Source organism: Ovis canadensis, chromosome 3, assembly GCF_042477335.2.
Source record: "Ovis canadensis isolate MfBH-ARS-UI-01 breed Bighorn chromosome 3, ARS-UI_OviCan_v2, whole genome shotgun sequence".
Classification (NCBI taxonomy): Eukaryota; Metazoa; Chordata; class Mammalia; order Artiodactyla; family Bovidae; genus Ovis; species Ovis canadensis.
Genome location: NC_091247.1, coordinates 87227771 through 87240759, shown reverse-complemented (window position 1 = coordinate 87240759; position 12989 = coordinate 87227771). Strand labels below are relative to the sequence as shown.

At 42.1% G+C, this 12989-nt stretch overlaps 1 protein-coding gene across 2 annotated transcripts in view; it reads right to left on the bottom strand.

Annotated features, from left to right (window-relative positions):
- Positions 1-10823, bottom strand: part of STRN (striatin) — a 104275-nt gene extending 93452 nt beyond the window's left edge. The window contains exon 1 of one of the 2 annotated variants that reach the window (XM_069583539.1): positions 9465-10823. In XM_069583539.1, coding sequence (XP_069439640.1) covers positions 9465-9698 — 234 coding nt within the window. In that variant the 5' untranslated portion in view covers positions 9699-10823. The remainder of the gene's footprint in view (positions 1-9464) is intronic. The other variant, XM_069583540.1, reaches the window with a different exon arrangement.
- Positions 10824-12989: the final 2166 nt, after the last annotated feature.

Below are 12989 nucleotides of genomic sequence, written 5' to 3'. Positions count from 1 at the left end.
CCTGCATACAGATTTCTCAAGAGGCAGATTAGGTGGTCTGGTATTCCCATCTCTTTCAAAATTTTCCACAGTTTATTGTGATCCACACAGTCAAAGGCTTTGGCATAGTCAAGAAAGCAGAAATAGATGTTTTTCTGGAACTCTCTTGCTTTTTCCATGATCCAGTGGATGTTGGCAATTGGATCTGGTTCCTCTGCCTTTTCTAAAACCAGCTTGAACATCAGGGAGTTCACAGTTCACGTACTGCTGAAGCCTGGCTTGGAGAATTTTGAGCATTATTTTACTAGCATGTGAGATGAGTGCAATTGTGTGGTAGTTTGAGCATTCTTTGGCATTGCCTTTCTTTGGAATTGGAATGAAAACTGACTTTTTCCAGTCCTGTAGCCACTGCTGAGTTTTCCAAATGTGCTGGCATACTGAGTGTAGCACTTTCACAGCATCATCTTTCAGGATTTGAAACAGCTCAACTGGAATTCCATCACCTCCACTAGCTTTGTTCGTAGTGATGCTTTCTAAGGCCCACTTGACTTCACATTCCAAGATGTCTGGCTCTAGATTAGTGATCACATCATCATGATTATCTGGGTCGTGAAGATCTTTTTTGCACAGTTCTTCCATGTATTCTTGCCACCTCTTCTTAATATCTTCTGCTTCTGTTAGGTCCCTACCATTTCTGTCCTTTATCAAGCCCATCTTTGCATGAAATGTTCCCTTGGTATCTCTAATTTTCTTGAAGAGATCTCTAGTCTTTCCCATTCTGTTCTTTTCCTCTATTTCTTTGTAATGATCGCTGAGCAAGGCTTTCTTATCTCTTCTTGCTATTCTTTGGAACTCTGCATTCAGATGCTTATATCTTTCCTTTTCTCCTTTGCTTTTTGCCTCTCTTCTTTTCACAGCTATTTGTAAGGCCTCCCCAGACAGCCATTTTGCTTTTCTGCATTTCTTTACCATAGGGATGGTCTTGATTCCTGTCTCCCATCTCCACCCACTCCCAAAAGTAGCTGGAATAATCCCCCTACTCATTAGCATATGAAATTACCCAGTCTATAAAAACTAACCATGCCACATCTCACAGCCCCCCTCACCCTCTGCAAGGGCCCATACTCTGTCTGTGGAGTGTGCTTCTCTCTGAATCTGAATAAATCCACTTCCTACCTATCACTTTGTCTCTCACTGAATTCTTTCTGGGATGAGCCATCAAAAACCTGAGCTTCATCAGGCCCTGAAACCAGGTACCGTGGTTTTGGCTGGGTTCAAGTCCCAGCCACATGGATTCAAGTCCCAATGTGAGGTAAACAGTTTCATAATAGACACATACATTTACCTAAGACCCTAAAGGGTTTATACTCTCAAGGCAAAGGTGACACAGAAGTATGTGATGTGATAGTTGGCTCAGTTGTGTCCAACTCTTTGCAACCCCATGGACCAGAGCCTGCCAGACTCCTCTGTCCACGGAATTCTCCAGGCAAGAATACTGGAGTGGGTTACCATTCCCTTCTCCAGGGGATATTCCCAACTCGGGGATCAAACCTGGGATCTCCTGCACTGCAGGCTGATCCTTTACCATCTGAGCCACCAGAGAAGCCTGAGGCAGAAGTATACTGGCACTCAAAACTTCACAGCCAAAATATGAGTCAACTACTTGGGTGGTCTAAAACTCCAAGCAAGGAATTTACTCCAAAGTGGTTCAGTCTATATAATGTCTGCAGAAACAAAGGCAAAAACTTTCTGTAGGAGATACCTTTATCTGAGACCTGATTATTCTTACACTTTCTCGAGGACAGTGAGCAGCACACAGATATCTAAGCATACAAAGAAACAAGTCATCATGAGCAGGAACTGGCAAAAGCAACTGACCATAGAAAGGGCCCTATCAGATCTCACATGTACGGAGCAGAGAGACAACAACTTTGAAATAATCATACTTATTCGGTTTAAAGAATGAAAGGTAACCTCAAAAATATCTGCAGGGAACAGGAAGCTACTAAGAGATACAGCAGCTCTGTGTGCTAGTCACTCAGTCGCATCCGACTCTTGCAACTCCATGGACCATAGCCCACTAGAGGCTCCTCTGTCCATGCAGCTCTCCAGTAAGAACACTGGAGTGGGTAGCCATTCCGTTCTCCAGGGGATCTTCTTGACCCAGGGATCAAACCTGGGTCTCCTGAAACGCGGGAAGATTCTTGCAGAAGACGTACAAATGGAACCAAAACTAAACTTCCACAATAACCAAAATTACAAACCCACTGGATAACCTTAAGAGAGTAGCTTCAACTTTAGAGGGAGCCTGGTCTCCAGTACATAGGGTCACAAACAGTCAGACAGGACTGAAGTGACTTAGCATGTATGCACAATGGACTGGATGATAAATCAGAATAAACTACCCAGAATAATGCATGTAGTGATAAAAATATGGAAAATCTAAAGCAGATAAAGAAGGCTGAGAGACATGTAATCAGACCCAAATGGAAAGGAGGATAAGATAGAGGAGAAATCTAAAAAGATAATGACTGAGAATTTTGCAGAACTAATAAGATGTCAAATCAGAGACTCAAGCTTAACAAAGTCCCAAATAAAATAAAATAAAAAGAAATCTATACTCTGATACAACATTATGAAACTTCAGAACACCAAAGTCAACAAGAAATCTTAAATGTAGCTAATAAAATAAGCTTGAAAACTGTATATAGAACACAGTAAAATCTCCATGTGTATTCAGCTCAGTTCAATCGCTCAGTCGTGTCTTGACTCTTTGTGACCCCATGGACCACAGCACGTCAGACCTCCCTGTCCATCACCAACTCCCAGAGTTTACTCAAACTCATGTCCATTGAGTCGGTGATGCCATCCAACCATCTCGTCCTCTGTAGTCCCCTTCTCCTCCCACCTTCAATCTTTCCCAACATCAGGGTCTTATTTGAAAAGAAGTCAGCTCTCCCCATCAGGTGGCCAAACCTATTGGAGTTTCAGCTTCAACATCAGTCCTTCCAATGAACACTCAGGACTGATCTCCTTTAGGATGGACTGGTTGGATCTCCTTGCAGTCCAAGGGACTCTCAAGAGTCCTCTACAACACCACAGTTCAAAAGCATCAATTCTTTGGTGCTCAGCTTTCTTGGTAGTCCAACTGTCACATCCATACTTGACTACTGGAAAAACCATAGCCTTGACTAGACGGGCCTTTGTTGGCAAAGTAATGTCTCTGCTTTTTAATATGCTGTCTAGGTCGGCCTTAACTTTCCTTCCAAGAAGTAAGCGTCTTTTAATTTCATGGCTTCAGTCACCATCTGCAGTGATTTTGGAGCCCCCCAAAATAAAGTCTGCCACTGTTTCCACTGTTTCCCCATCTATTTGCCATGTCTATTGCTTCAAAATAAAAAGGAAAATGGTAAGTCACATTAGTGTGACTCTACCTTCGAAGGTTGTTAAGGACCAAGAAAGATGTTTTTGAAAAGTTTTTTTTTTAAAAATAACCATTAAGGTACCTGGAGATTTAAGTGATAGAGCTTGTTTGAAATCTATTTCATTCCTGGTCATGTAACCTCTTTCTGGGCCTCACTTTACCTGTAAAAGATGGTTGTAGGTGATAGTTTCCAAAGTTCATGCCATTTCAAAGATTACTATATCATTGTAACCTGCCAGACTCCACTGTTCATGGGATTCTCCAGGCAAGAATACTGGAGTGGGCTGCCATTCCCTTCTCCAGAAGATCTTCCCGACCCAGGAATTGAACCCAGGTCTCCTGCATTGCAGTCAGATTCTTTTTACCAACTGAGCTATGAAGGAAGTCCTATGCCAGCTACTATATCAGTTATTCAGAGAGGTGATTCAAACTATAATATTCTACTGCCTAAAAATAAAATGCTACATGTCATCAAAAAGAATAATAGAAACATAACAGAAATTACATCCTAAATTCTATAAAAAGCCATCTGTATCTGGAACATCAACACAAGTGTTGAAATCACCAAACTACATACATAAACACGGACTTGGGCAAACTCCAGGAGATAGTAAGGGACAGGGAGGCCTGGCATGCTGCGGTCCATGGAGTCTGAACAACTTAGTCACTGAACAAAAACAACATACATAAAAACAGAAAAGGCCAACTAAAGCAGTGGCTCTCAAACCCTGCTGCATATTAGAACCACTAGGAAACTCAAAAGGGTACTAATGCCATGGACCCTGATTCCTAAGATTCTGATTTAAATGGTCTGGGGGGTACATGTCAGGAAATGAGTATTTTTTAAAGTTTCTACGATTTCACCTAAAGTTGAAACACACTGAACTAAAGTGACAAATAGTAAGCTATGTTTTAAAGGAGTAAAACCTCTGTAATCTTTCCAAAATATAAAGATTATAAAGTTATCAATAATATAAATAGAATGAAAAATGAACCTGTTTACAAAATTATACCATAACCACAATGGGGTTCACCTGGGTCCAAGTTTAAAGGAAGTAGTTAAAGGGACAAATGATATCAAAGATTAGTTTTATAGAGTGGTCGGTAAATGTATACAATTTGTTATCCAAGACGACATGTAAGGTTAAGACAAACATATTCAGAAAAATTTAGGTAAGTTCCAAAACAACAGACACACAGTGGATTACTAAGAAAACCAAGTACGTTTCAAGTATACAATCAGTATTTTGAGGCTGACACTGAAGGCAATAATTCACTCTTCCTTAAATGTCCAAGCACCATCATCAGACCCAAAGTACTAGACTGCACGGCCCCAGGACGGCACTTACTTGCTCTAGCCTCAGAAGAGTTATAACTGAAGATTCTGCTTTTCTCTGGGACAAGGAGATACATAAGAGTACAAACTTAACATCACACACTTGCTACCATTCATTTATTCAGCACTTTACGTTATGTACCAGACTTCTGCTAGATATTTTTAAATATCTCATTTAATTCTCATCAGGTAGTTTATCAGCCTCACCTTAACACATGAGGACACTAAGTTTCTGAGAAGTCAGAATTATGGCAAACATATATTTAGCATGAAAGAAAACAGAAAGTTTAAAGCAAAGATTTAAATCCAGGTCTGTGCCATGTTGTCTTTCATTGTAATTGTAAATAACAGTTATAATAACAAAAAATAAAGTGTCGTTTTAAGAGTTTATTTTGTCCATTTAAATGCTCAGTAAACCTTCACAATAGTCTATGAAGCTGAGTCAAACTTTAATCCCCTTTTCCTCAAATCTCTTCCTATCCTTTGACACATCCTGCTAGCCCTACCTTCAAAAATGTATTCTGAATCTATTATATTTTAAGTATGTATCACATGTGACTATGTTATCTGGTCACTATCACTCTAGTTCATCTCTGGCTCAGAGGATGAAAATAGCCTCTAACTAGACTTTCTGATCTGTCTGCCCTCCCAGTCTATCCTGGATCCTTGCAAAGGGTTCCACTGAAAGATGGTATCACTCTTCTGTTCAAACATTTCAACAGTTGCCCATCTTGCTGACACAGAAATATAGTCCTTACAATGAGAAAGGCCCAATACCTCTGACATAATTTCCTCCATTCTCCTCCTGCACTCCAGCCACACTTCACTAATTACTCTTTGAACATTCCGAGCATATTTACCCTTCCCCCTACTGTTCCCCTGATTAGAATATTCTTTCCTCAGATTTCACCCTTTCAGGTCTTTGCTTAAATAGCACCTTATCAGTAAAGCCTTTCTTCCCCACTCTACCCTCTCCAGCACTCCATATTCTCCTTACCCTACTTTATCATGGCACTTATTACCATCTTTTTATGAATGTATTCATTTATTTATTTGGCCACTTGATGGAAAGAACTGACTCACTGGAAAAGACCCTGATGGCTGGGAAAGATTGAAGGCAGGAGGAGAATGAACGACAGAGGATGAGATGGTTGGATGGCATCACTGACTCAATGGACATGAGTTTGCGCAAGCTCCAGGAGTTGGTGATGGACAGGGAAACCTGGCAGGCTACAGTCCATGGGGTTGCAAAGAATCAGATGTGACTGAGTGACTGAGAACACACACACAGAGCCTCTACACCACATGCCCTAATACGCAATCAAATCACCCTTTCCATGCAATTCAGCATTTCCAGGTAGATAGCAGAACCTCCCTTACCACATGCAACATCAAAATCTAGACACAATGAATACTGTTTTTTACTTACATGCTTCTTTCCCAGAAATCAGTAATTTTCAAATACTGAGTCTTAGATTCTTATTACCTCATTAGTTCCTTCTTCCTGCTCTTCTCCTCATTCACTGCTAGCTCTCCTCTCTTACGCTATTCTAAGAAAAGTTAAACCCCCAAAATGATAAATTCTGATTCTACTGCACTTTGTTCTATCACTCCAACTAGACTGCATGTGTCTTTGAGATCATCTAACACAATGTGTCATAAACAGAAAATTCTCTCAAATATTAGATGCATATTCTATCTCCAATTTCTTTCACAAATACAAAGCTCAGTAGTAATCTTGACAATTCTTTCCCCATGAATTACATACTCTTATATGAATGGTGGTGGTGGTGAGGCAAGAGGGGGATTCCCACAAGTAAAAAAGAGAATTTTATATTAATCAACATGGGCAAAGGGGCAAAAAATGATCAGTAAATTTCTAGAACAAGGGAGCACCAGTTCCTTACTCCCCAGATCTGAAGGAGGGAGGAAGTGATGCAGGCAGGCCACGAAGATGAGAACTTGGATTGCCTTTTACAACTCAGCCCTGGCAACTTGAAAGAGCAGGACTGACAGGTTCCTCAAGGGACAATTAGACCTAATCTTAAAGGTATTTCTGTTGAGTCTGATATTAGTCTGACTTAGGCAAAGATATAAAAATAAAAGGATACCAACTAATCCAAATTTCATTATCATCATTCATTCAATTCTTATTTTCTACTGTTTTTCTAGAAAAATTCCAACGGCAAAAGAAAAATAAAGGAATATAATCAAATTTAATGATTCTGATGTAAAGAAAGGATTTTTAAAATATATTTTCAATTACACTAATAAGAGAATCAAAAAACAGATTCCTACAAATTCTCTCCTTCCAACAGAATATACTTGTTCTGTTTAAAAGTCACGGCACATTTTCAAAGTTTCTCCATGGATGCTTAATTTTAACTGGAGCTCAAACCAAGAGTCAGTGAACATGTAGTATTCTTAATATGATGAGCACCAATAGGAAATCTACCCGAAGTTTAACATTTGCCATAAATAACCCAGTTAAGTAGTGTGTGTATGTGTGTATATATTCTGGGGGGCAGGAGGAGAGAGGGCACAACTAAAGAGAAACTACAACTACAGGGAAATTAGAAGTTAAATATGGGGGTGGAGGGAGAGAAGTTAAGATAGGTTGGAAATTTTCAGACTTCCCAGGTAGAAAGGTAAGAACTGTTTTGTTTGTTTTTGAACAAATTAGTGTGACTTATCTTACATTCCCTAAACTGGATAAGAAGTTAAAATTTAAGCAGCTACATACAAAAATCATTATCCATAATTGTACAATGGTTAAAGTTAAAGCCTGCCTTTAATACTTCCTTGAAGTCTGAAATCCACAAACTCATTTATGGAATGCATTGCTGGTTCATTATGAGAAAAATCACAAATATCAACAGACTAGATACTGAAGTCACAAAACCGTACCAGTGAAAAAGCTGCCAAAGAATATAAACATGTAATTGTATAAATAAGCAGAATCTCAGAAACTATAGATCACACCCTCACTGCATTCAACTTCTCAGAGGCCTTCCCTGACCTCCATCTAAAACAGCTGCCCCATCAAAGGGGCTTTCCCAGGTGGCTAAGTGATAAAGCATCTCCCTGCCAACAGGAGACTCAGGAGACTAGGGTTTGATCCCTGGGTGGGGAAGATCCCCCGGAGGAGGAAATGGCAATCCACTTTAGTATTCCTGCCTGGAAAATCCCATGGACAGAGAGGAGCCCGGTGGGCTACAGTCCATGGGGTCGCAAAGACTCATACACGACTGAGCATGATCACACCTTACTCTTGTATCCTATTTTTCCCATAGCAGTTGCCACTATGGATCAGCATACTGTATAGCTGCATTTGCTGCCTCCCAACTAAAACATAAGCTCTATGAGGACAGAGGCTTTGTCAGTTTTGTTAACCCCCAAGCCTACAGGCACAGTGTTACCACCTAATAAAGACACTGAATATAGGATGAAACCGAAGTTCAGAGAGTTTGTTAAAGGATTTCCTCAAGGTCACAGAGCTGGCAGCAAACACAGCCTGTATCATAACCCTCTCTGCTTGCTCTTTCCACAACCACTTCCACTCCACCAAAGCAGTCTGGTCCAGCACATGATTCCATTTAACACGATTCCATTTCTTTTCAAGTGCCAAAGAAAATACATGCTACCAAAAACAGTGGCACAGTGGGTAGTATTTTAACTTCAAGTATTTCAGCAACCAAAAATATACTTAGATTTCACAAGCATACAGGATTAGCCAGTAAACAGAAAGGCACAGCCACTCAGAGTTTTCTAAGTTCTTTGTGAAATTGGTGAATGCCTTGGAAGTTTTAAGAACAGCCACTGAAACCTACTTACCAATTCAGAACTGTCTGCAAAGTACCAGTCTCACTCTCAGCCTTCTAAGAGCCCAGAGTAGTTCCTCCCTGGATACACTTTATCTTGCAAATTATGCAAGGAAATGTAAGCAACTTTAAAGCTCTTTTTAGTTTCCCGTTAAAGTATAAGTCAATCTCACAAAACCCTGAACAGAAAATTAACCCGTGGGAAGTTTTAGATTCTGAGAAGGGGAAATCATCTCTGAACCATCATCTGGCAGTGCTCATCTAGGTCCTTCATTCAAAATCCAGGAATCTGAAATACCTAAGAGAAACGCCGGAGGGGGCGAAGGAGAAGGAAAAGAAGAAACATTTACATTTTTAAAAAGCGAGCTGATACTCCTAGTAACACTCTGGCCCAACAGCAGCTTCTTGCTTAAAGTCAAGGCCTCACGGACACAATTTCTGGTTGTCTTCTTTGATCACCTTCCTTACAGAGAGGCGCCAACTGTCAATACCTTTTACGGGGACCATCTCTAGACCCAGGATGGGACTCCCCAGGACAAGGGATGATTGCTTATCTCGCAAAACTACTGTAAGCCCAATTAGTAAACTGAAGGGAACACCTCAGATGTGGAATGGCAAGAGAGCTGAAATGAACCTGAGAGTTAAGAGTGGAAAGGAGCAGATGAAAAGGTGTGAGGAAGGTAAACAACGTATCAGGGGCGAGAGAGAGAACCCGGGTCGAGGAAGTGGGGTCTGCGACAGGCAAAGGCGAAGGAAGGAGGGGGACGAGGTTCGAGGTGGGATGGGCAGGAGCAAAGGGGGAGGGGACGAGCGACGGCTAAGCAGGGGAGGGGGAAGGGTCTGGGGCGGGGCGGAAGGGAGCGAAGAGGCGGGTTGAAGAGGGCCAGGCCAGGAGGGTCTTTACCTGCAGCTCCGCCCGCTCCACTTCCCACTGGGCTCTCTCGACCTCGAAGCGGGCCCACTCATGCTGCAGGAAGTGCAGGATCCCCGGGAGGCTGTACTGGGCTCGGGCCGCCCCCGCCGCAGCCGCCCCGTCGCCGGCCGCGGCAGCCTCCGCCAGAGGCCCGAGACCCTTGGCACCACCGGCTGCCGGGTGGTTGTTGCTGAAGAAGACTCCGGGACCCGCTTGCTCGTCCATGGCGGCCGCAGGAACCGGGGAAGCTGCCCAGGCACCCAGGAGCGGAGGCAACGGCGGCAGCCAGCAGCGCCGCCTCCTCCCTCCGCCGCTCCCCGCCCACACCCCAGTCAGCAGGGAGCAGCCGCCTGGGCGCGGGGGCCGGTCGAGCCCGGGACGGGCCGGGAAATGGGTCAACTGCGGCGCGCGGGCGGCCCGAGGCTTGCTGGGAAATGTAGTCGGGGGGCGGGGCGCCGACGAGGGCGGGGCGGGCGGCCTGTGGGGCTGCGTTCAGACGGGGCGCTAGCGCGGCCCCGCCTACAGCCCCGCCCCTGCCCGCGGCGGTGGGGGCCGCCCCCTGCCGGAATGCGCGGGTTTCCTCACTGAAGGGGCTGGGCAGCCGCGGGCGGTGCTTTGGTCTCCCTCGCACGCGGAAGTTCTTGGGTGGCGCTCGCTGTTGCACACACACGCACACTCACGGAAGTTAGCGCGTTGAAATGTTAGCCCGAGTTGCACATCTTTTGGAGCTTCCTGGTAGTTCTGATAAAAAAACAAGCTCAAAGCAAGCTTCGCCAGTCCAACCCCAGGACCGGGGTTCTCCAGCCACCACTCTCAGACCCCTTCTGCTCAGACTTCGGTAATTCTCTGACCCTAGACACGCCTCAGTTTTGTCCACTTCCGTATGGCTGTCGTTCCTGCCTTTCTTTGTCGCTTAGGGTTCAATTAAACCTGTTTCCTGATCAGTTCTCAAGGAGAAGGATCTCTGATCATCTTTCTACAGAACTCTACACAGCAACTTCCTGCTTCTTCCAAATTCTGGTTTGTTGACACCTCATTTGAAACCCTACTCCGCTGAAGTCCTTTTCCCTTTGTAGTTAATCTTGAAGTAAATCCTGTAAAAAGTTTTGGATATCCAAGGCTCTGTCATTTCGATCTAATTTTTCCTCATTTCCGAGCAGTTTATACTCATTTCAATGTTTGACTCTTTAGTGCTGTCACTGGGAATATAAAGATAAATGACACAATTCCCATGGTCAAGTCCTGCCAGTCAAAGAGACTGGCAATGAGAGAAAAGAGAGAAATGTACATCAGTTCTCACGGTGCCTGAAACTACCTGCAAGAACAAAGTCCCTTTCCACGCCCTAGAGCTCTCTTAGGTATGCAGACACTTCTCCCTTTTCACTTACTTGTCCGGTTCGCGGTTTCTTCCATGGTTCACTTGCAAACTGGCATTATTGTTACCCTACGAAAGACACACCAGAGTCGTTTCAAGTGTGTCTAATTGTTACCTTTCTCTCAAGTCCTTGAAATTATGTCACTATAAATTCACACTACAATGATAATGAAAGGAAGGCACGTGAAAAAAATATTAACACATGAAGATTAAATTAAGCACTTATTTTGTCCCCTTAGCAAGTCATTTGTAGTTCCTTTGTGGGATGGAGTTCTGGGATAACAGACCTTATGGCCATGAGAAAATGTAAAGATACAGGCTGGTGAGTGACAAGTCTGGGAAGGACATCCTGTTCCTGTGCTCCCCTCCCCCTCTTCCCATTGCTACTTGTGGAAAGGACAGGAAACACATTGTATCTGCGCTGGTAGCAAATAGATCGCTAGCTCTCTGCTTCCAGTTACAGAATGTTTCTATTTTATGAATTCGTCCTTTATTGGAATAAAAGTTTGATCCAAGCCTGGCCAAATTCCCTGGGTCATAAGTTGTTTTAGCTGTAAGTGTCTTTTGAGATACTGCGCAATCCTTTCATTTTACAGTTTAGGAAACTGAAGTCCAAAGAAGTTGAACTTGTTCACAGTGAAGCTTTGAGTGAGTGGCACAGTCAGAACTAGAAACCAGAATTCTTGATTGCTAGTTCTTTAATCTTTCCATTAACAGGTCGCCTCCTCTCTTACTTATCAGATCTATCAGAGTTATCAAGGGGACAGTAACACAACAATGGCATATTTTTTCATCTGTAGGATTTAAGTAATCTTACAGGTTTTGAATGTTAAAAGCTTCCCCCCCCCCAATAAAAGACATGTCTGACAATTCCTTTAAATAACTTTATAACATACTATAAAACATGATTACATTTAATGCTAGCTGTTTAAGAATCCATAAACCTTTAGCTAGATTCACCAAGAAAAGAGAGAAGACTCAATAAAATCAGAAATGAAACAATTATGTGTCAACAAGTTGTACAACCTAGAAGAAATGGACACTTTCCTAAAACATACAAGGTATTGACTGAATCAGGATGAAACAGAAAATTACTCTTAATAGTAAGGAAAATGAATCAGTGATCAAAAAACCTCCTAATAAAAGTCCAGGACCAGAGAGCTTCCCTGAAGTATTTTGTTTGGTTTTTGTTTTTTTTTTTTTTTCTTTTGCCAGGCCATACAACATGTGGGATCTTAGTTCTCCAACCAGGGATAGAACCTGTAAGCCCCTGCACTGGAAGTCCCACTTCACTGGTGAATTCTACCAAATACTCAAAAAAGAATTAATACCAATCCTTCTCAAACTCTTCCAAAAAACTGAAGAGGCAGGAATTCTTCCAAACTCATTTTATGAGGCTAGTATTATTCTGATGCCAAACCCAGATAAGAAATGCCACACAAAAAAAGAAAATTATGGGCCAATATCCCTGATGAACATAGGTACAAATACTCAACAAATGTTAGCAAATCAAGGTCAGTAATACATTAAAAAGAATCATTTACAGTGATCAAGTAGGTACATCACATTAAAAAAATAAAGGATAAAAACTGTATGATCTCAATAGATGCAGAAAAAGCATTTGATAAAATATATGATCCATTAATGATAAAAAGCTCTCAACAAAGCAGACATTGAGGGAATTTACCTCAACATAATAAAAGCCACTTATGACAAACCAACAGCTAACATCATACTAATGGTGAAAAGTTAAAAGCATTCCTCTAAGATCAGGAACAGACAAGGATGATCACTGTTGCTACTTTTATTTTACATACTGTTGGAGGTGCTAGCCAGAGCACTTTGGTGAGAAAAAGAAATAAAATTCATCCAAGTTGTAAAGGAAGAAGGAAAACTGTCACTATTTGCAGATGCAAGTTTGTGTGCTTATTCGCTCACCATAATACTATATATAGAAAACCCTAAAGACTCCAACAAAAAAGTTAGTACAGTAACAATAAACAAATTCATTATTGCTGCAGGTTAAAAAATATATATACAAAAATTGGTTGTATTTCTATATGCCATCAATGAACTAGCAAAAAGAGAAATTAAGAAAGGAATCCCATTCACACTTGCATCAAAAAGAATAAGATACCTAG